The sequence below is a fragment of the Bufo gargarizans genome, chromosome 11 (genome assembly GCF_014858855.1).
Source record: "Bufo gargarizans isolate SCDJY-AF-19 chromosome 11, ASM1485885v1, whole genome shotgun sequence".
Classification (NCBI taxonomy): domain Eukaryota; kingdom Metazoa; phylum Chordata; class Amphibia; order Anura; family Bufonidae; genus Bufo; species Bufo gargarizans.
In genome coordinates, this window is record NC_058090.1 from 3,287,143 (window position 1) to 3,310,884 (window position 23,742).

The window sequence follows — 23,742 nt, forward strand, 5'->3', positions numbered from 1 at the left end:
AAGAGATAACTTGCAAACAGATGGACTGTTAACCCATATATCTTAGAAACACTAAATATTTTTAATAAAGACCAACCCCCCAAAAATATTTTTAGCCCAAAAGTAGTAAAATGCAATTGTAAAAAAGCACCTAGCTCCAATCTGTGGCATGTGGGAGGAGCATAAAAGCCAGATTGAAAGCAAATCTTTTTAGACACCTCCAAGATCGTATAAAAGGGGTATTCCGGTTAGATAAAGTTATCCCTTATCCACAGGATAGGAGTTAACTATTAAATCAGTGGGGGCCCTACTGCTGGGAGAACGGGGGCACCATACCACCTGCAGCCTCCCAGAATTGAACGGAGCCATAGGCCGCATATGCGCATGGCCACTCTATTCATATCTACGTGAGTTCCAAAGTGCTGCTTGGCTATCCCTAGAATTCCCATAGAAATGAATGGAACAGTTGTGTGAGATGATTGTGCGATACCATCCTGTTTGTCGATGTGCCAGTTATTGTTAAAAAATAAGAGGGACAGAATCCTTGAATTGGCCAAGATGTTGGCACTATTCAACATTGCTTGTCTTGGGAGAACGACTATGAAAGGACAAGAGATGCACAGATGTGAACCTCTGCACAGACGGATCGTCTGATTAGAAAAATGGTGTGTAATAAGGATGAGCAAATTGATTCTGAAGAAACCGAATTTCATAAAAGCTTTGGATTCTAACAGACCCAATTTTTTATTTATTTTTTGTAGGGGCAGAGCGAGAGACAGCACCAAACATGCTACTCTGTGTTTTTCAGCAATATATGTGCATTGTCTGAGGGATTCTCATTACAGAGAGCACCTAGTATGTTTAGTATGTGTGCAGGTCATTGGAGGCCAGGCAATGGAGTTTCTAGGAAAGATATTCAACTGAGCTTTCCTAAGATATGCAGATACCAGAAGATGTAAGATGTACTAAGGCTACTTTCACAATCACTCCTCCGATTTTATGTGTGATTTCACGCTGGAGGTAATTGGGAGCTGTTCGCTGTGTGTCTGACTTTACGCCCCTATCTATAATTGCCCATACGGCATGGGTAGGTTAGCGTTAGTCTCTTTTACCATTGTAGTGCACCATTTTCTGTAAATTTTAGTTTTATATAGACAATCACATCCGCACATTTGGCTATCCTGTGTAGGATGTATTTGTGGTACATGTGGTCCGCTGCGGGCATCCTCCATTGTATGCATTTATGCTGCGGATTGCTGTTAGCAACGGATCACATGTGCAGGATTTGATCCCCCAGTTAGAAATGTGCAACAGCATATGGGGTTTTGAGAATTTTCTGCCTTTTAAGACCACTTTATTCTGTTATTATACTTTCAGAAGGTCCGGCCGCAGTACGGCAAACATGTTGAGAGGCATCCGTAATAAAACTACAGCATGCTGCTCTGGCCCCATTATAGTGAATGGGGCCAGAGCGGACTTCTGGTGGCACAGTGGACTTATGGTAGCACCGACCCAAACCAGACTTTGCCCCCGCCGGAACAGCCTGCCGGAAAAGGCTACCGCAAGTGTGAACTTAGCCTAATTTTCATATATTGTTCCCAGAAACCCAGAGGAACATTGACTGGCTTACGATACCCTTCATGCATACTTGGCACCCTCCATAAGAAGAAAAAGTACCCCAACCAAGGCCACTTAGACAGTGAGGCAAAATGTATTTGCTTAGCTTTGTTAATTGGTAGTTACCCTGAAGGAGCTAGGTTACTGGTGTGAGACAGTTTCCTTTTGGAAAGGAGACTAGCTTGCTTGTCTCTTTTCCAGAGAAGCATTGTGTAGAGATGCAATCACAGCAATAGGTACAAATCATATTATGAAAAGACATTGATTGAACAATTTGAGGCTACCACCAGGAAAAATCCTATTATGAAAAAGCATTTATTGAACAGTTTGAGGCTACCACCAAAAACTTAGTGGATACAAAAATAGGGGAAAATTGATCTACAGTATAAAGCACAAGGAGACTACTGCATAACCTTCCAATCATTGCATCAGCCTTTTAAACCGGTTTCCTAGCATAATTAGGATAATAACTAAGCCAGCCTCACATCTGTAATTAGCTCTTCCAAGACAAGCATTCTTTTGAAGACCAAAACAGATAGCTTCACCTCTTCTGGTGGAGAGGTCTTAAAGGGATCTCTAGATGGGGAATCTGTCCCTCATGTCTTTCAGGGTACAGTGACACTTGAACCTGGGACTGAAGAGGAACCTATGCAGTTAGGTCAGGTCTCTTCTTGCCTTGGTAATAGGAACTCAGGAGTGCAGAGAAGACTGTGTTATTTCTGTGGTAAAGAAGGACATTTTGTTAACGTGTGTCCTTTTATTAAGCTTCAAAGTGGTAACGAAAAACAAAAGTTCCCTTACTCTTGGTAGCGTGAATGAAGAGTCAGAACAGGTATTTGTATTCTACCTGCAGTACCCGATTCCACCTGCCTGCCATGGTGGCGCTAGACTCAGAAAATATTGAATTAGAAGTTTTTGTTGACAGTGACGTAGGGGTTAATCTTGTTGATTAGAAATTTGGTTTTAGAACTAGCGTATTAAGCAAAGAGATATCAGTGTTTGCTATAGATTCTGCTTCTCTCTCACAAAAAAGTCGAACTCACATTGTGCAGGATATTCATTTGAGGGTGGGTGATTCTCATGTTGAATCCATTTCTTGTTTTGTTCTTAAAGGTTTGCCTGCTCTGCTGGTTCTGAGTTTACCATAGTTGACCAAACATAATCCTACCATTGACTGGCAAACTAGACAAAACAGTAATGGGAGTGAATTTTGTATGGACAACTGTCTCGACGCATCTATTTCTGGGGTATTCACTAAGATGTTACCTCCGTTTCTTTCAGATTTTTTGGACGTATTCTCAGAGGGTGGTGATTTAGAGTTGCCCCCCCACAGAGAGCATGATTGTCCGATTAATCTTATTCCCAGGGCAAAATTGCCAAAATCTCGGTTATATAATCTTTTCCAACCCGGAAGAGTAGCTATGCGGGAATATAGTGCCGAGAATTTGACAAAAGGACATATTAGACCATCTAAATCACCTATGGCAGCGGGTTTCTTTTTTGTAAAAAAAAAAAAAGACGGGTCCCTTAGGCCATGCCTAGATTTCTGGGAACTGAATCTCATTACTGTCCGTGACCCTTATACCCTTCCCTTGATTCTGGATCTATTTGATCAGATTGTTGAGGCCAAGGTGTTTTCTAAGTTGGATTTAAGAGGAGTTTATAATTTGATAAGAATCAGGGAAGGGGATGAATGGAAGACGGCCTTCAAAACCCCTGAGGGTCACTTCGAGAACCTGGTTATGCCCTTTGGTTTAACTAATGCCCTGGCAGTCTTCCAGCACTTTATCAATTACATTTTTCATCATTTGGTGGAGAGGTTTATCGTTGTTTACCTCTATGACATACTGATTTATTCACCAGATATGGAGACTCATCAGGATCATTTAAGACAAGTATTATTGATCCTTCAGGAGAATAAATGATATGCTAAGTTGGAAAAATTAGTGTTTGCTGTTCAGGAACTGCAGTTTCTGGGTTACTTACTTTCTTCCTTAGGTTTTCGCATGGATCCCGAAAAGGTCAGTGCGGTACTAGAATGGGTCCGGCCAGAGAATCAGAAAGCTCTGATGCGGTTTTTAGGATTTACTAATTACTACAGGAAGTTCATCCTGATTTATTCCACTATTGTCAAACCTTTGACCGGTATGACTAGGAAGGGCGTTGACTTCTCTGTCTGGTCGGAAGAGGCATTACAGGATTTTTCTGCAATTAAGGAATGTTTTGCTTCCGCTCCCATTCTGATGCAACCCGATTTGTCTCAACCCTTCATTGTGGAGGTTAGCGTGTCAGAAGTGTGAGTCGGAGCAGTTTTGTTGCAAGGGTCCCTCTCCTAGCAAATGGTGCCCGTGTGCTTTTTTTCTCTAAGAAACTCTCTGCTGCCGAAATAAATTAGGATGTTGGGAATAGAGAGTTGTTGGCCATCAAATTGGCCTTTGAGGAATGGTGTCATTGGCTAGAATGAGCGATTCATCCGATTACGGTAATTACTGACCATAAGAATCTGGCTTACCTGCAATCAGCAAAGCATCTGAACCCTAGGCAGGCCGGATGGTCATTGTTCTTTACCAGGTTTAATTTTGTGGTCACTTATTGTCCTGGGATCAAAAACGTCAAAGCGGATGCTTGGTCACGTAGCTTTCCTGGGGGGGGGGGATTCGGAGGATCCCGCTCCGATTTTGGCTGATGGGGTGGTGGTATCCGCTCCTTATCCCGAGCTGGAGGCAGAAGTGTTGGGGGCTCAAGGTGAGGCACCTGATTCCTGTCCTCCAGGGAAGTTGTTTGTTCCTTCAGAACTGCGACACAAGGTGTTCAAGGAACATCATGATACTGTCCTTGCGGGACACCCTGGGAGTAGATCCATGGTGGATCTTATTTCCTGAAGATTCTAGGTGGCCAGGTTTGAGTAAATGTGTTGAGGGCTTTGTAGCAGATTGTGAGATCTGTGCACGTTCTAAGGTAGCTCACACTCGGCCATCAGAATCTCTTCTTCCATTGTCCATTCCATCTCGTCCTTGGATACATTTGTCCATGGACTTCATCACTGATTTACCAAGTTCCTCTGGGAAAACTGTGATTTTGGTGGTGGTGGACCGCTTCAGTAAGATGGCTCACTTTGTACCATTATCAGATTTTCCCAATGCTAAAACTCTCGCTCAGGTGTCTATTGATAACATCATGAAATTACACGGCATCCCCTCTTATGTGATGTCTGATACGGGGACGCAATTTGTTTCCAGGTTTTGGAAGGTGTTTTGTACTCATCTGGGTATTCAGTTGTCTTTCTCTTCGGCTTTCCATCCTCAGTTTAATGGACAAACTGAGCACACTAACCAGAACTTGGAGACTTATTTGAGGTGTTTTGTCGCTGATAATCAGGAAGAATGGTCCTCGTTTTTGTCCTTGGCTGAGTTTGCCTTGAATAACCATAGACAGGAGTCAACTGATAAGTCACCATTTTTTGGCTCATATGGTTTTCACCCTTAGTTTGGTACTTTTTCCGGGACTGAATCTTCTGCTATACCTTAAGAGGACAGATTCTCTTCTTCATTGTCTTCTATCTGGCGTAAGATCCAGGTTAATTTGAAAAAGTTGGGTGAAAGATATAAACAGATGGCTGACAAGAGACGTATGACTGGTCCGGACCGGTGTGTGGGTGATTTGGTGTGGTTGTCCACTAAGAACATTAAGTTGAAAGTACCCTCTTGGAAGTTGGGCCCAAGATTTATTGGTCCTTACAAAATCTCAGCCATTTATAATCCGGTGGAGTTTCGTCTGGAACTTCCACAGGCCTGGAAGATCCATAATGTGTTTCACAGGACCTTGTTGAAGAGGTTTGTTGAACCTGCTGAACCATCTCCTTTGCCTCCCCCTTCTGTCTTGGTAGATGGTAATCTGGAGTTTCAGATCTCCAGAATACTCAACTTGTGTGTCCTTCAGGGTTCTCTTCAGTACCTGGTGCATTGGAGGGGATACGGTCCTGAGGAAAGAATGTGGGTTCCGGCTACCGATGTCAATGCTAGCCGCCTTGTGAACACCTTTCACAGGGAGCACCCGGATAAAGTTGGTCCTGGGTGCCCGGAGATCAGCCATAGAGGCGGGGGGAGGGGGACTGTCATGCCCTGCCCTGTGAGTGATCTGAGAAGATCTGTCAGACTTGCTGCACGTGAATCTATCTGACAGACTGCTTTGTTGTGGCTTTGGGTAGGATCCCAACCCTCACAGGTTCTCCTCATTAGTTTGTTAGTGATGCTATTTATAACTGCCTCTCACTATAGCCCATGCAGTTTATAGTTTCTCCTGGAGTTCTCTGCTGGTGTTTTGTGGATCTCCTGCTCCCAATTCGTCTTCAGTTAAGTCCTCCTTCCTTCCCTTCTGTTGTTTGTACTGGCTAGACCTTAGGTAGATGCTTCCTTCATCTTGTGCAAGGAATCTGTTGTCTCTTTCGCCTGCTCCCTAGATGAGGGTTTGTATCAGTTGCAGCAGGGCTTAGGTTCAAGTGCATGAACACTTCTACCATCAAGATTTGTTCATGTTGGTGGCAGTCAGGGAAAGGTTCAGGGATTGTCAGGAGGTGACCTTTCCCTGTTCTCTAGCTGTGGGGCCTAGCCTGCTGTGTTGTTTAATTTTGTTGTGTATGGTTTGCTTCCCTTCCCTCATCCTCCGTGACACAAAGTTTATTTACTGTAAGAACTGTGAATCTGTGGAATAGACTCTTCCAAAACCTGGAAACAAATTGCGTCCCCCTATCAGACATCACAAAAGAGGGGATGCCGTGTAATTTCATGATGTTATCAATAAACACCTGAGCGAGAGTTTTAGCATTGGGAAAAACCTGATAATGGCAGGAACAGTGGACAATTTAAAAAAAGGGTTTAGATAAATTCTAAAAAGTAAATGACATTAATTCTTAAAAAAATGTGTAGAAATCTGAGTCTCACTTCCTTCTGGGATTCACGTCCCCACCTATCCCTTGGTTGAACGTGATGGACTTATGTCTTTTTTCAACCGTATTAACTACGTAACTATGTAACTTTTATACAGACACACACAGGGGCAGCTCACCACCAGTGGAGCATGCAGCCTCATTGGAGGTCATAGTTGGCAGTCCTATGCAGCCGGGGTAGAAGTAGGGAGGTGACTCTAGAGCAGTGATGGTGAAGTTTAGAGACAGAGGGCCCAAACTGCAACCCAAAACCAACTTATTTATCCCAAAGTGCCAACACAGAAATTTAACCTGAATACTACAGTACAGTCCAGTATAGTATACAGTCGTGGCCAAAAGTTTTGAGAATTACATAAAAATTGGAAATTGGAAAAGTTGCTGCTTAAGTTTTTATAATAGAAATTTGCATATACTCCAGAATGTTATGAAGAGTGATCAGATGAATTGCATAGTCCTTCTTAGCCATGAAAATTAACTTAATCCCCCCAAAAACTTTCCACTGCATTTCATTGCTGTCATTAAAGGACCTGCTGAGATCATTTCAGTAATCGTCTTGTTAACTCAGGTGAGAATGTTGACGAGCACAAGGCTGGAGATCATTATGTCAGGCTGATTGGGTTAAAATGGCAGACTTGACCTGTTAAAAGGAGGGTGATGCTTGAAATCATTGTTTTTACATTGTTAACCATGGTGACCTGCAAATAAATGCATGCAGCCATCATTGCGTTGCAAAAAAAGGCTTCACAGGCAAGGATATTGTGGCTACTAAGATTGCACCTCAATCAACAATTTATAGGATCATCAAGAACTTCAAGGAACGAGGTTCAGGGCGTCCAAGAAAGTCCAGCAAGCACCAGGATCGTCTCCTAAAGAGGATTCAGCTGCGGGATTGGAATGCCACCAGTGCAGAGCTTGCTCAGGAATGGCAGCAGGCAGGTGTGAGCGCATCTGCAGGCACAGTGAGGCAAAGACTTTTGAAAGATGGCCTGGTGTTAAGAAGGGCAGCAAATAAGCCACTTCTCTCCAAAAAAACATCAGTGACAATTTGATCTTCTGCAGAAAATATGGTGAATGGACTGCTGAGGACTGGGGCAAAGTAATATTCTCCAATGAAGCCTCTTTCCGGGGCATCAGGAAAAAGGCTTGTCCGGAGAAGAAAAGGTGAGCGCTACCATCAGTCCTGTGTCATGCCAACAGTAAAGCATCCTGAGACCATTCATGTGTGGGGTTGCTTCTCATCCAAGGGAGTGGGCTCACTCACAATTTTGCCCAAAAACACAGCCATGAATAAAGAATGGTACCAAAGCACCCTCCAACAGCAACTTCTTCCAACAATCCAACAACAGTTTGGTGAAGAACAATGCATTTTCCAGCACGATGGAGCACCGTGCCATAAGGCAAAAGTGATAACTTAGTGGCTCGGGGATCAAAACATTGACATTTTGGGTCCATGGCCTGGAAACTCCCCAGATCTTAATCCCATTGAGAACTTGTTGTCAATCCTCAAGAGGCAGGTGGACAAACAAAAACCCACAAAAAACCCACTAATTCTAACAAACTCCAAGAAGTGATTATGAAAGAATGGGTTGCTATCAGTCAGGAATTGGCCCAGAAGTTGATTGAGAGCATGCCCAGTCGAATTGCAGAGGTCCTGAAAAAGAAGGGCCAACACTGCAAATACTGACTCTTTGCATAAATGTCATGTAATTGTCGATAAAAGCCTTTGAAACGTATGAAGTGCGTGTAATTATATTTCACTATATCACAGAAACAACTGAAACAAAGATCTAAAAGCAGTTAGCAGCAAACTTTGTGAAAACTAATATTTGTGTCATTCTCAAAACTTTTGGCCATGACTGTATATTCCATGTATTTTATCATTTAGCTATAATAGCCAGCCTTCAGTGTGCTGCCTGCACTGTACATAGTGTGCCCTGCGCTGATGAATGGCAGGAAAAGTCTAAAGCATATTTGTACGGCATAAACCAGGGTGCGGGTACCCACAGAGATGGCTCTGAGTGCCACCACTGCTCTAGAGAAACTGCCAGGAACATTTCAAGCCCACCATAATTCTTACTGTATGTTCCATTGGCAGCAAGGAGTGTGAAGCACCTGGGCCTGTTTGTGTGAGTAGGGTGACACAGTGATGCATGTGCTGCGATGGTAGCAGTCAGGCATCTGGGGCGGGGAGGAGAAGGGACATTAGGCACCTGGGGGGGGGACAATGAGGCATCTGCAACAATGGTGAAGAGAAGGGACAGTGAATTACTTAGTGCAGTGGAGAGAAGAAGGGACAGTGAGGGACTTGGGGTAGGGGGAGCAGAAGATACAGAGAGGCACCTGAAGGAGAGGGGGAGAAGAAGGTGCAGTGAGGTACTTAAGGCAGGGGGAGCAGAAAGAGCAGTGAGGCACCTGGGGGAAGGGGGAGCCGAAGGGCTAGTGAGGAATTTGGGTGGAAAGGGGGGCTTAGAAGGGACAGTGGGGCACCTGGGGTTAGTAGTAGAAGAAGGAACAGTGAGGCACTTGGGGCAGGAATAATCAGCAGGGGCAATGAGGCACTTGGGGAAAGGGAAGCAGAAGGAAAAGTGAGTACAGGGGAAGGGATCACTTAGGCTACTTTCACACTCGCATTTTGGATCTGCAAAAATGGATCCGTTACAATAATACAACCGCATGCATCCATCATAGACGGATCCGTTTGTATTATCTATAACATAGCCAAGACAGATCCGTCATGAACTCCATTGAAAGTCAATGGGATACGGATCCGTTTTCTATTGTGCCAGATTGTGTCAGAGAAAACTGATCTGTCCCCTCTGACTTACATTGTGTGCCAGGACGGATCCGTCTGGCTCAGTTTCGTCAAGCGGACAGTAAAACGCTGCAGGCAGCATTTTGGTGTCCACCTCCAGAGCGGAATGGTGACTGAACGGAAGCAAACTGATGCATTCTGGGTGGATCCTTTTCCATTCAGAATGCATTAGGGCAAAACTGATCTGTTTTGGGCCGCTTGTGAGAGCCCATGATGGATCTCACAAACGTAAAGCCAAAACGCGAGTGTGAAAGTAGCCTAACCTGAGAAGGATGGCGGATCGTGCAGCACCCGTTCAATAGTGTAAGGGGCCTTTCCCCTTTCGCAGGAGCACACTAACCAGTCAGAGCTTCCTTTATTATCCTGATGCTTATTGGTTAGTGAAACAATCAATGAGCGGCTCCATCAGTCTCATGAGGGAAGCGCTCATTGGTTAGCCTGCTCCTTGGTGAAGTGCTAGCAGTGCTTCTGGATGATTTAATCACCATTGCTGAGATTAGAACAAGAGCACCGCTCTCATCTGCCAGGTATTAAACTGCTGCGCAGTGTCCTAGTCCACCTCAGCAATTGCGATTATATCTGCTAGAGGCACAGCTAGAGCTGAGATCTCAGCACAAAACAGACCAAAGGAAGAGGAGCCAGCCTTGAAAGTTAAAGTTAGAAGCACAGCGCTGCGCTGCAAGCCTGCTGGGTGCATTTTTCCAACTGCGCCCCCAACAACTTGCTGTCAAGTGGTGCCCTAGGTGGCTGCCTACCTGGCTCTGCTTGATATTGAATAAATCGAGACTTTACAAAAAAAGAAATTCCATTTTTTTTTTATTATTTGCATACCATTAACATGTCTATAGATCTCGTGATTTCGATAATTCCATGACCTTGACTGCTTGCTGTTCCTGTTTCAATGTTGACAAGTGTATATTTACTAACCTAACCTGGGTGTAAGTCATCAATGCTAATTGAATACTCAGAAACCCCCTTATAAAAAAAAGGATTATAATTAGTATAAAAAAGAGAGGGGGGAAAAAACAGAAACAAACATATAAAAAAAGAAATAATTGCAAGTGTGTCAAAATTAACTGAAACTAACATTATTCCTCCTGGTTTAATGTGATGATTTATGGGGTCATCTGCCTCACTGCACGTTACATAATGCGCACTACACACAGTTGTGCTAGGCGTGACATGCACTGATGCATGCTTGTAAACATGTTCTATGTTCAGTGAAAGTGTGACTGAAAATATTACACACAATAAAACAAATATTCTAATAAAATTACAGCCAACCATCCAAAGTGATAACTGATAATCAACACATATCCCTCGGAACACTACAGCCTAAAGGCTCATGCTTCCATTCAGTTTTTTTTGCGGACCGCATGCAGAACCATTTACTTCAATGGGTCCGCAGAAACAATGGAAGGTACTCCGTGTGCATTCCGTTTCCGTATGTCTGTACAAAAAAGTAGCGCATGTCCCATTATTGTCCGCAAATCATGGTCCGAGGCCCCATTCAAGTCAATGGGTCTGCAAAAAATACGGAACTCACATGGAACACATCCGTATGTCATCCGTATTTTACGGATCCATTCTGTAGAAATGCTATGCCCAGCCCATATTGCTCATGTGTTTGGTGATTAACAAGTTACTGTTTCTGTTTACGATCTGCAAAAAACTTATCAAATACGGAAACCATACGGATATGTTTTGTGCAATAACGAAACGGAAAAGGACTTAACTCAGAGAAAAAAAAACCTCAGATGCGGAACAACGAATCTGTGAAAAACAGAACGCAAAACAACAACGGTCGTGTGCATGAGCCCTAATGCAGAATCTCAAGAAGCACATGACACAGGGATTCAATGTTTGGTGGTCTTTGAACCCCTGTGATAAGCACTGCTTCCTCCCCTTAGCTCTGCACTAGGCTTAAAAGGGTTGCCTGAGTTTAAGTTGAAGCTATTAAAAGAATTTTAAAAAGTATGCTCTGTTCTGAACCCTCATCCATTCCAGTGTTGCTGCTTCGATCCTCCCAGATGAACACTATTTTCCTGACTTCAGCATGTCCGAATACAGCAAGTGAGTACTGCAGCCAACCACTAACCTCAGCGGTCTGCTGCCGTATAACATTAAGGTCAGTGATTGGCTGCAGCTGTCATGTTCTGTACATGGGCACGTCATTGTTTCTGCCAAAATGTGACATCATGGTTACAGTGGCAGGGAGGACTGTAGTGGCAGCACTGGAGTGGAAGGGGTTTGGAACAGCGAGTATATGTATTTTTTTATTTTATTACTTTAATAGCTTCAGTGGAATTTACCAAAAAATAACTAGTTTAACACAGTATGTAAGTGTTGCCTAGAGTGTTCCTTTATTTTTATTACATCTGCAAGATGCCATATGAATGGTGAACTAAAGGTTAACACTACAGCCAATCAAGCGAGACTTGCTCTTTCACCAGGTTTAAAGGCTAGATAAATCATAGGGGGCAATTTTTTATCATTTAATTTTACTTATTTTGGCCTAAAAAATAATTTATTCAATTGGTCTTTTTTTTTAAACTATTGACCCATTCTGTCACAAAGGTTTAACCATTTGTTTGTGTGAATGGTAATTTCACCTTGTGCCATCATCTAATAAACCTTATCTCTAAATTACTAAAAGATCAAACACTTATTTAAGCCACATTCATATCAGTAAGATAAGAATTGAGCTATAATGAGTGTTTATAAGGTCAGAGATCAGAGATTAGGAGCCATCAGCTGAGCTGCCTGATGAAACAGAGTGAAAGTTCAGAGCCTGCTACTAGAGAAACTCGAGGCCACACAGAGACATGGGTTCAACATTTTTAATAAAGACCAATTGAAAAAATCAAAATGAGTAAAATGGAATAATAACAAAAAATTGCCCCCAAATGTGTACATAGCGTTTAAAGCACAGGGAAGTGATTTCAACTTAAGGAACGAACAGGTTCATCCCTTCACCTTTATTACAGTCAGTGTAGCCATACCTGTGCCAACCTTAGTGCCTTCATAACAGTGCTACTGTAACAGTATCAGTCACAATATCAGTCAGTGTTAATCAGTCAGCTATAGGAATAATTGCAACAGCACTAATATATCAGTGCTAACTACAGTAAAACTGTAGCTCTAAATTGCAAGTGCTGCTGCTTACGTGCCCCTTCCTTTATGTGTCTCACTGACTGACACAGTAGGAAACGCCTCTCTAGAAGAAATGACCTTTTTGAGATCTTTTCTACAGTATAAAAAGTTGTCCCAGGACTAGCAGGCCTACTCCAGTACCTATAATCGAGAACTATCCTGCTTAAAGGAGTTGCCTGCTTCAAATGTTTAAAAAAATTCCTACTTATTATTGTCCTCTGACAATAACCTGATCCCAGCAATCGGCTGTAAACTGTAGACACCTGGCAGAAACTGATAATTTCCCTGCAGCGCCACCACAGTACTACAGTGATCAGGTCACTGGGTTGTCTGTGTACTACAGACCAGGACAAGTCCTTTAGATCAAGAGATGTAACTGCTGTCAACCCCTGGTCTGGAGATGAGGATCCTGAAGATAGGACCACCACTATTTAACTCAATGGAAAGCATATATGAATATATCATTACATAAGCCCAGTTCTGGTTAACTCCTCTAAGCATTGCTAATAGTGATCTACAGGGGCCCAGAAATGTTTGTCACTACCTACTGTATGCAAAGTCTGGAGTCTTGCCATGCTAATTGCAATAAACAGTATAGACTACATCAAGATTAATAACCCAATAACACCCCAATTTCATTATATTGTACCTCCCAGGACCACGTTCACCACTGGTTCATTATAATTTAGGGGCCAATAAAGGTCATTAATAAAGTCAACAGCTCAAAAAGGAATAGGTGAAATTTGATGATGCTCTCAGACCTGGACTACGGTATGTGAAGGTCCTCTGGGCAAAAGATTTAGGAGAGAGCCCTCATCTCACCTTTAAGACCTGGACCCCAATTAACCTTCATGCAACCATATACAGTTAAAACCAGAAGTTTACATACACTATATAAAAAGACACATATGCATGTTTTTCTCAATATATGACATGAATTCAGAATAAACCTTTACTGTTTTGGTCATTTAGGATTACCATAATTATTATTATTTGCTAAATGCCAGAATAATGAGAGAGAGAGAGAGAATGTTTTAAGACATTTTTATTACTTCATCAATAGTCAAATGTTTACATACATTTCATTAATATTTGGTACCATTGCCCTTGAACTGTATGACTTGGGTCAAATGTTTTGGATATCCTTCTACAAGATTCTCACAATAGTTGGTTGTAATTTGGGTCCATTCCTCCTGACAAAACTAGTGTAACTGAGCCATGTTTGTTGGTCGCCTTGCTCGCACCTGCCTTTTCAGCTTTGGCCATAAATTTTCAATAGGATTGAGATCAGGGCTTTGTAATGGCCACTCCAAAACAGTGCCTTTGTTATCCTTAACCTCTTCCGGACACATGACGTAACGGTACGGCATGTTGTCCCAGTACTTAAGGACACATGACGTACCGGTACGTCATGTGTATTTACGATCACCGCCAAGCAGCGATCGGAACCCGGTGCCTGGTCAAATCGTTGAGCAGGCACCTTGGCTAAATGCGCTGCCTTTCAATGTTGCGGCGTCGGCGATCGGCGTTGCCATCGGGTCCGCGTGGGGATGTAGGGGGGACCCGATGGCATGTAAGGCAGCGCGATGCCTAAGGAAGGTATCGCGCTGCCTTCTGGTGATGAGCCTGTGAGATCCAGCCCCCTGGATCTCACAGGCAGGAAGCTGTATGAGTAATACACATGAGTATTACTCATACACCCAATGCAGAAATATTGGAATGCATTGTAAAGGGGATTAGACTCCCAAAAGTTGAAGTCCCAAAGTAGAACAAAAAATAAAGTGAAAAAAAGTTGAAAAAATTAAGTTTTCCTCCCCAAAAATTAAAAGTTTCAAGTAAAAATAAACAAAAACTTAATTTTCCCCAAATAAAGTTAAAGAAATTTGGTAAAAAATAGGGAAAAGTAGACATATTAGGTATCACCGCGTCCGTATCGACTGGCTCTATAGACATATCATATGACCTAATCCCTCAGATGAACGCCGTAAAAATAAAAAAAATAAAAACTGTGCTAAAGAAACAATTGTTTTTGTCACCTAAAAAAGGCGTATGGCCACCAAAATAGTACCAATCTAACCGTTACCTCATCCCGCAAAAAATGAGCCCCTACCTAAGAATCGCCCAAAAAATAAAAAAACTATGGCTCAGAATATGGAGACACTAAAACATTATTTTTTTTGTTTTAAAAAAGCTGTTATTGTGTAACAGCTTCTGCGCCCTGCCGTGTGCCCATACAGCAGTTTACGACCACATATGGAGTGTTTCTGTAAACTACAGAATCAGGGACATAAATATTGAGTTTTGTTTGGCTGTTAACCCTTGCTTTGTAACTGGAAAAAAAATATTAAAATGGAAAATCTGTCAAAAAAGTGAAATTTTGAAATTGTATCTCTATTTTCCATGAATTCTTGTGGAACACCTAAAGGGTTAACAACGTTTGTAAAATCAGTTTTGAATACCTTGAGGGGTGTAGTTTCTAGAATGGGGTAATTTTTATGTGGTTTCTATTATGTAAGCCTCACAAAGTGACTTCAGACTTGAACTGGTCCTTAAAAAGTTGTTTTTTGAAAATTTCTGAGAAATTTCAAGATTTACTTCTAAACTTCTAACCCTTGTCACGTTCCCCAGAAATAAAATGTAATTCCAAAAATGATCCTAACATGAAGTAGACATATGGGGAATGTAAAGTAATAACTATTTGTGTAGGTATTACTATGTATTATAGAAGTAGTGAATTTGAAACTTTGAAAAATTTTGGGCAAATTTGTTTTTTTTTTATAAATAAAATTATTTTTTTTACTCCATTTTACCAGTGTCATGAAGTACAATATGTGACGAAAAAACTATCTCAGAATGGCCTGAATAAGTCAAAGCCTTTTAAAGTTATCACCACTTAAAGTGACACTGGTCAGATTTGCAAAAAATGGCCTGGTCCTTAAGGTGAAATAAGGCTGTGTCCTTAAGGAGTTAAGCCACTTTGTAACCAGTTTGGCAGTATGCTTCAGGTCATTGTCCACTTGAAAGACCCATTTCCACCTAAGCTTTAACTTCCTGGCTGATGTCTTGAGATGTTGCCTCAGTATTTCCATATAATCTTATTTCCTCATGATGCCATCTATTTTGTGAAGTGCACCAGTCCCTCCTGCAGCAAAACAACCCCACAACATGATGGTGCCACCCTGTGTTTCACAGTTGGGATGGTGTTCTTAGGCTTCCAAACTTCTCCCTTTTCCTCCAAACGGTAATGATGGTCATTATCGCCAAAAAGTTTAATTTTAGTTTTGTCAGACCACAGGACATGTCTCCAGAAATTTAGGTCTTTGTTCCTGTGTGCATTTGAAAACATTAATCTGGCTTTTTTCTGTTTCTTTTGGAGTAATGGCTTCTTCCTGGCAGAGTGGCCTTTCAGCCCATGTTGATACAGTACTCGTTTCACTATGGACATTGACACAATCTTACCAGCTTCCGCCATCATTTTCACAAGGTCTTTTGCTTTTGTTCTTGGGTTGATATGCACATGTCGGACCAAAGCACGTTCATCTCTGGGACACAGAACCTGTCTCCTTCCTGAGCGGTATGATGGCTGGACATTCCCATCTTGTTTGCTCTTGCGTATAATTGTTTGTACAGATGAACAAGGTACCTTCAGGTATCTAGAAACTGCACCCAAGGTTAAGCCAGACTTGTGAAAGTCCCCAATTCTCTTCCTGATTAGTGTTGAGCGCGAATATTCGAATTGCAAATTTTTTTCTCGAATATCGCAATTTCGAGATTTCGCGAATATTTAGAATATCGTTCTATATATTCGCGAATTCGAATATTCGTTTTTTGTTTTTTTTATTATTATATTTTTTTCTTTCCCACTTCTCTAAAGTTGTTCTTACCTGTCCTTTGGATTCCTGGCTTCCTGGCTGCTCCAGTCAGTGGCGTTTTCAACTTACTGCTATATTCCATATTAGCTAAATTACAATCTAATCTATATGTGTATTTTACAAAATTTCGCAAATTGCGATGAGAGTAATATAACACGAAATAATCGCATGAAGATTTCAATTTAGCACTGCTATATTCCATATTCTAGCCTAATATGGAATATAGCTGTGCTAAGTTAGCACTGCTATATTCCATACTAGGCTAGAATATGGAATATAGCAGTGCTAAGTTGAAATCTTCATGCGATTATTTCGTGTTATATTACTCGCATCGCAATTTCGGCTTTTGCAAATGTTCTTAATATTGCTCTAACTTCGTCTTTTAGAATATTACGAATATTCTAAAAGACGAAGTTAGAGCAATATTACGAAATTTCGTAAAATACACATAGATTGTATTTAAGCTAATATACTGCTATAGTAATATTTTTTAATAGTGTACATATTTTACAAAACTTAAGTTCAGAAGAGGCAAAAAAAAATTAGAGGCAAAAAAAGGGATTATAGCATAGCTATATATTAGCTAAATTACAATCTATATGTGTATTTTACGAAATTTCGTAATATTGCTCTAACTTCGTCTTTTAGAATATTCGTAATATTCTAAGAGACGAAGTTAGAGCAAATCACGCAATTTCGTAAAATACACATATTAGCCTAGCCATAGTCAATTAGCATAGGAACGTTGCCTTATACTATCAAGATAAATAATCGCAATACGCGAAAAAAATAAAATAAATTCGTATATTATTCGCGATAATTGGAATAATTACGAATATTCGATTTCGACGAATATAACACGAATATTCATTTGAATATTCGCGAAATATCGCGAAATCGAATATGGCACCTCCCGCTCATCACTATTCCTGATATCTTGGCTGATTTCTTTAGACTTTTCCATGATGCTACACAAAGAAGCAGTGTGTTTCAGGTGTGCATTTAAATACATCCACAGGTGTGTCTCTAATTAACTCAGATGTTGCCAACAAACCAGAAGCTTCCAAACCCATGACATCATCATATGGGCAGTCCAGAATTGTTTAAGGGCATAGTAAACTCCTGGTTTAACTGTATGTTGGAAATGTGGGTGTACATGCTGACACTCTCCACTGTGATAGCTGAGCCAGCAAATCTCTTCAAAAGAGAGCCACACACACAAGGCCACTTCTCTACCACTTCTCAGCTGGATAAGGTGGCAGAACTGGAACCTTCTTTTTCTGAGAGGTGAGGATCCTTGAGGTGGACAGTGTAAATACTACCCATATAAATAGTGCCTTAAAAACTTCTCCTCTCGTCTTTCCTCTGCAGAATTTGTTGTTCATACATCTTTGGCTCCTTACTTTTGTAGCACACTTCCAATATTTCTAGCAAAAACGAAATGTGTCATCCTACTGTCCCCAACCAAGTGTCAAGCAGCTCCTCCTAAGGCCCACAATGCAATGGTATATTGTTCATAACCATATAGTACATTGATACTGTGCCCAAAACACATAGAAGTCACCCAAAGTAATAGTGGCAATCACATAGTTTCCCCCATAATATTGTCATATGCATAATGCCCGCAATAATAGTGCCACACTTTGTAAATGGCAGAAGTACACTCAATTCCCAAGGTGTTGTTCTGTATCCTTATAATCCAGCTCTAAATGCTATATTATAAGCTGCCTTAGTATGAAAAATGTCAAGAAAATGTTAGCTTTACAGCAAGAAGCAAATACTATGACAACAACTACTTTCATGCAGAGGCGCATAGTAATTCTTTTTGCCACTAGGGGCACTGTTCTGTGTCCTTATGACAACACACGTCTGCTGATGGGTAAATACAGTATCTGCACATATTCCAAAAGGCAACATCTTCTGTGCAGAATTACTAATGGCGGCATGTTGTCAAAATACACCCTCCCTATGAATAGGCAATACCCTCCCAATAATGTGTTCATTCATTACAATTTACCACCTGCTACACTTTTTTCTCTTCCGTCCTTTAAATCATTATGTTCCCAGCAATCCAGAGTGAAGAACCTGCCTGAGTCATTCAACAAATCACCCGATTCTTCAGATTGTCTGTGGAAAATGAATTGGCTTATTGCCGGAGCGCCCTGCATTTCCATGAATGCATTAAATGTAGCATGAACGGACTGTCTGTGTTAACATATATCTTGTCAGCATTTGGCATAACGGATGTGGCAATCTCTCACCAAGATCCCAATTACTATATCAGGCAGGGTGATCCATCTCCTGTATGACATTCCTAAAATAAGCTTCCTCTTCTATTGCTGGCAGAAGGATTGTCCTGTCCTCTGCATCGCCAAACAGCAGGAGGACTGAAATATCTCAACAGCTTGGGAGGGAGAGTTGTGTTATTACCTGGTGTCAATGAAAAGCGCAGCACAATAATACTTATGGAAAAACTCTGGATTTACCAAAAATTGTCACATCTGGAACCTAGATCCTGCCGTGATCAAGCCTCCAGTACAAAACCTTAATGAAACGTGCCAGCTCTGGTGCTTCTATTTCCTGAGGAGCTATTGACTTGACTAGGCCTGTTGTGAGTATCCTCTGACATAAGCAGCGGTTGCTGTGCGGGGAGAGGGAGGAGGGGCTAAACTGTCCCAATCAGCTGTTATCAATGAAGTGAACTTATGTTACTTCTACCCTTAGAAGATAATGAGATAACTGCTGACCCTGCCCCAATGTACATAGCACAAGGTGCAAAGTTATAAAAAAAAGTCTATTGTGAGAGAAAAATGTCATATTTATAGGCTGTGGGGCAGAAGGTGAAATTTTTTTTTTTCAAATGGTCTTTGTTAAAAATGTTCAGCAGTTTTTGTGATACATGCAGATAAAAATCAGTCTATTTGCAAACTGTCCCAGCTGATGGCCCTCGTGAAGCCTTATCTCTGATCTCCTGACCTCATAAACACTTGTTTAAGCCATAGTCTTATCAGTTTGATAAGAGTTTAACTTGAATTAGTGTTTATGAGGTCAGGAGATCAGAGCTCTTCTTGAGCTGTCAGTTGATGTAACTCAGGAGGAAGTCTGCAAATAGACAGATTTTTAACTGCATGTATAACAAAAACTACAAAATATTTTTATAAAGACCAACTAAAAAAAAATATTATTTTTAACCCAAAATGAGCAAAACGTAATCATGAAAAAAATGTCACCAAAGGTGTCCATAGCCTTTAAAGAATTGTCTGAGATTATTAAAAATGTCAGACAAGACCTGCAATAGCCTTAAATAAAAAATAAGCTTGTACTCACCCTTTCTCCAGCGCCGTTCTCTGCAACCTGTCACTGTCCTCAGAAGGCTAACACTGAGGGCAGTGATCGGCTGCAGCAATGGCGTTCCCAAAACCTTCACATCACTGTGTATGTTACCGAAAGGTGACATGTCCACAAGCAGCACATGACCCACAGGGACGTGCTGCTTGGGGACACGTCATTGTTGAGGCCAGTTATTGACTGCAGCAGGTGCATGACTGTCTGTGTGGAACTTGACAGACAGGGACTGCAAGACCAGAGAAGAGAGCCAGGAAGCCAAATTATAACAGCAGGAAGCAGGTGACTATGGATTTATTCACAGGTACAACTGTGGCATTGGTGCAATTAAAGAAATAACTGGACAAACTCTTTAAGCTGGCCAAGCATTTTATATCAACGCCATCTGTAGCCATTGTTATTTTTTCACTGGCCAATGTACTAATCTGTATGGAGCCCTTCTGATGGCCCACTAATGGCAGATGACAACATGGTGGAAGAGTCTTTCCTTGGTTTATTCCTTAAAGGGGTTCTCTGGGATTTACATATTGATGACCTATCCCCGAGGGTAGTTCATGAATATGAGATCAGCGGGGGTCTGACTCCCAGCTCACCCACCGATCAGCTGTTTGAGAAGGCTTCAGCACTCCTGTAGGCACCAAGGCCTCTTCACAGCTTAGCAAGCACAGTGCCGTACATTGTATAGCGGATGTGCTTGGTATTGCAGCTTAGCCCCATTCACTTGGGCCTAGGTCATATGACCAATAAACGTGATATCACATGTTCTAGGAAGAGGCCTAAGCGCTCACAGCTGATCTGCAAGGATCCCAGTCGGTCCCCTGCCGATCTTATATTAATGACCTATCCTGAGGATAAGTCATCAACATGTAAATGCCAGAGAACATGCCTATTCAGCCAATCGAGTCATTCAAGTACCTGGGGGGCAAAGGGGAAGACAGCTGTATACTGAATGTGTATCCTTCAATTCTATCTCAACAGACACCTTGGCCAAGCTGCCTGTTTATTGTGTATGCTCATCATGAGTGGTGGAAGATTTTGTCTGGACTTCCTGTCAGTCATATCACTGAAGAACACTATATTCAGTCTTCCCCAAGCCTGAAGTAGCTGATAACAGGGAGGAATAGTTAGCATTATGCTGCACAGCATATGTAGGGGAGATAGATCACAGGTTTATAAAGCGTGCCCCTTACGTGCATGAAATTCATGACTCTGGGTATCTGACAAATACATATTTCCTGTTGGCTACTTGTCTGCCTTTCTCAAGATGCTTTTGGTGAAGTCACACATCTGCAAACAAATGAGAGGATGAGAGTGATAGTTCCAACTTAACTCACACAAGCGCCACAATAATTTCCCCACGATTCACCTTAAATGGACCTTCATCTCCTAAATGCATCCATTGTAGGGAGCTAAAATGATATCCACCATAATGTATCCCAACGATGTTCTGGAATTTATTGAATTTTTCAGAGGCATCAGGCACTGCACACCTTGTGCCTTAGGGATGTCACCCATTAGGGTGCATATCCATTCACAAAACATATACATACATACACATATACTTACATATGGCATGTGTTACATTACCTACGTTAAAATTTTCCCTAAGTAAAAGGGTTCTTCATGATGAGAGATTCAGTTCAAGTTCTCCTTATGTGACATTCCACCACTTAAAGCTAGACCCTCAGATAATGTAATGTGTATGGAGGAGCTCACAGGTTTTTGGCAAATAAATTAGTTTGACCGTGTTTAGTTTTGAGAAGGTCCTCTCCCCTCTCTCACTATAGATCAGCAGCACATGTTTATGGTGGGACTGGGGTGCAATTTGATTCTGCAGGAAATTATGGAAATTATGTGATGTATATAGGCAGCATTATTCAGCGAGTCTAGAACATTTCGTTCTCAGAACAAGGGAGTAGGAGGAAGGAGGGGGGTGTCAGTTGTTTAGAAAAGTGACAAGACTGGGCAGATAAATCCCCTGTCATGAGTCTCACGCAAGTACCTCTGTACCCTTTTACAAGGACTGTGTACCTACTTGGAAGAACAAAGCTATTTAGGCCCACATGAGGTAGTATAGAGCTGGTGGTCAGAGACTAATAACCGAAGCAGCACAATGCAGAGCATTTCAGAGGGAGACTATGCCGCCATTTAATAATTAAACCGTTAAAGAACATTCCACCTAATATTGAGTATTTCACTCTTCAATGTTTCAATCAGCTTCTGGAAAAACTGTGTGACAACCAATATGGACACCACTATAGGGTTATCAACCTTCTTTTACCAGCTCCTGAGTGACATAACTGCCTACTAATGTAGTGATAGTGAAGAGTGGGATATATTGGAATACAACTAGAAAGACGGGTCCTTCTGAAGTCATGGAAACCCTATGGGAGGTGTAATTGTGGTCATAATGGTTGTCACTCAACTTTTCCTTAAACAAGTACAATTTATAAAGAACAGTATAGAATTTGACAAATAAAAATGACTCAAGGACTCATGAAGGAGTGTTATGCTAAATTTTCATTAAGATATAAACCCAATAAAGGACCATCTGTTGATAGAATATTCAAAACTAAAGACAAATTCCATACAATTCTATAGATGCTGTGAACTATACAACTCGTGAACCGTCTGTATTCTAACATCTATCTCATCACACAGATGAGGCTGCCAGTCTTTTAGCATTCATTGTATCATACAGAGGAAGCAGACTGGGTTTTAGCATTAATTTCATCATACAGATGAAGCAGACTGTAGTGAATTATCAAAAATTCATGTGGAACTAACTGCTCAATGCAGTGCATCATCCTGTAACAGATGAAGCAGACTGCATTTTCAAGACCTATTTTACTATAGAGAGGAAGCAGACTGTATGTTGGTATATTTTTATCATACAGATATAGCAGACCTTAGTGCACCATTTTAACGACACAGGTAAAGCAGATAGTGTTGAGCATCAGTCTCGCCACTCAGATAGACACTGTATTCTAGCATATTTTTGCGCCATAGAATTGAAGCAGTTTGTATTGTACCATGGTGCAGGCTTTAGTATACAGATGAAGCAGACTGTAGTGTAAAATCTGTAAGCTAGCTAAGATTGGCATGTTACAATATGGTCAGCTCCATCTGTATACAGCTAAGGCCATGTGTTGCTGATCTACAGTATGTAGTACAGGCTATGCTGCCTCGTCTCTTGATAATGATAATGGGTTTTAAAGGTTGCCAACTGACTAGGACATGTTAAAAGTGCAACAATTTGCAAATTAAAACCCCCCAACAATATAACATGTACCAACCAATAGATTTTGATCAATATTTCACACTAGATTACACATTATTACAGTATTCAGACAGGTACACAGCGTGATGATGTAACATGCCCAGTGTAACACAATGTTTCAATGTATCCTACCTTTGGCAATAATATCTTCTATGTCTTGATCAAACCCTAGCCGGTGGCATTTCCTCCAGAGGCCCATATTGGTGGAATTGTATTGTCTATTGCACTCGTCGGCAGCGCTCATTGCAAAAAGCTGCCTCCTATTTCTAGTTAGAAGTAACTTGCCCTCCCATCGGTCTAGCTTTGACCTGCTAGCCCTCAGTGGAAGGTTGTTGTTGGAATTATAAATGAATCCAGGGTCACTTCTTCTATTCGTTAAACTTTTGCACCTCTCCCGGTGCCGCCTGGCATCCGTTTCATACCAGTGGTCAGAGCATATAGCCACAGCCAGCATGCCCAGGGCACACAAAGCTAAAGACAGTCCAGCGTAGAGCAGTAATCTTCCAGCAGCCATCCTTAATCTCACAGAGCCATCAACATTTTCTCAATGGAGAGCTGTCTTTTTTTGCCTTAGGCCAAGCCGTACCCGAAGGATTTCGATCCAGAACCCAGAAATACACTTAGATCTTGAAGTTCACATGCACAGTATCCAATCCGAACATAGCAAAGACCAGTCCTGGCTGCTTTAACTAGCAGGTCAATCATTAGTTTCAACCCAACTCATTAGAATGCTCCAAAA

The 23,742-nt window shown here is 41.5% G+C and overlaps 1 protein-coding gene across 1 annotated transcript in view; it reads right to left on the bottom strand.

The window, feature by feature from the left end:
• Positions 1-23,517, bottom strand: part of TMEM178B (transmembrane protein 178B) — a 423,794-nt gene extending 400,277 nt beyond the window's left edge. Inside the window, exon 1 of the mRNA XM_044272633.1 lies at positions 23,136-23,517. Within this exon, the coding sequence (XP_044128568.1) occupies positions 23,136-23,517 (382 nt within the window). The remainder of the gene's footprint in view (positions 1-23,135) is intronic.
• Between the last annotated feature and the right edge of the window lie 225 nt (positions 23,518-23,742).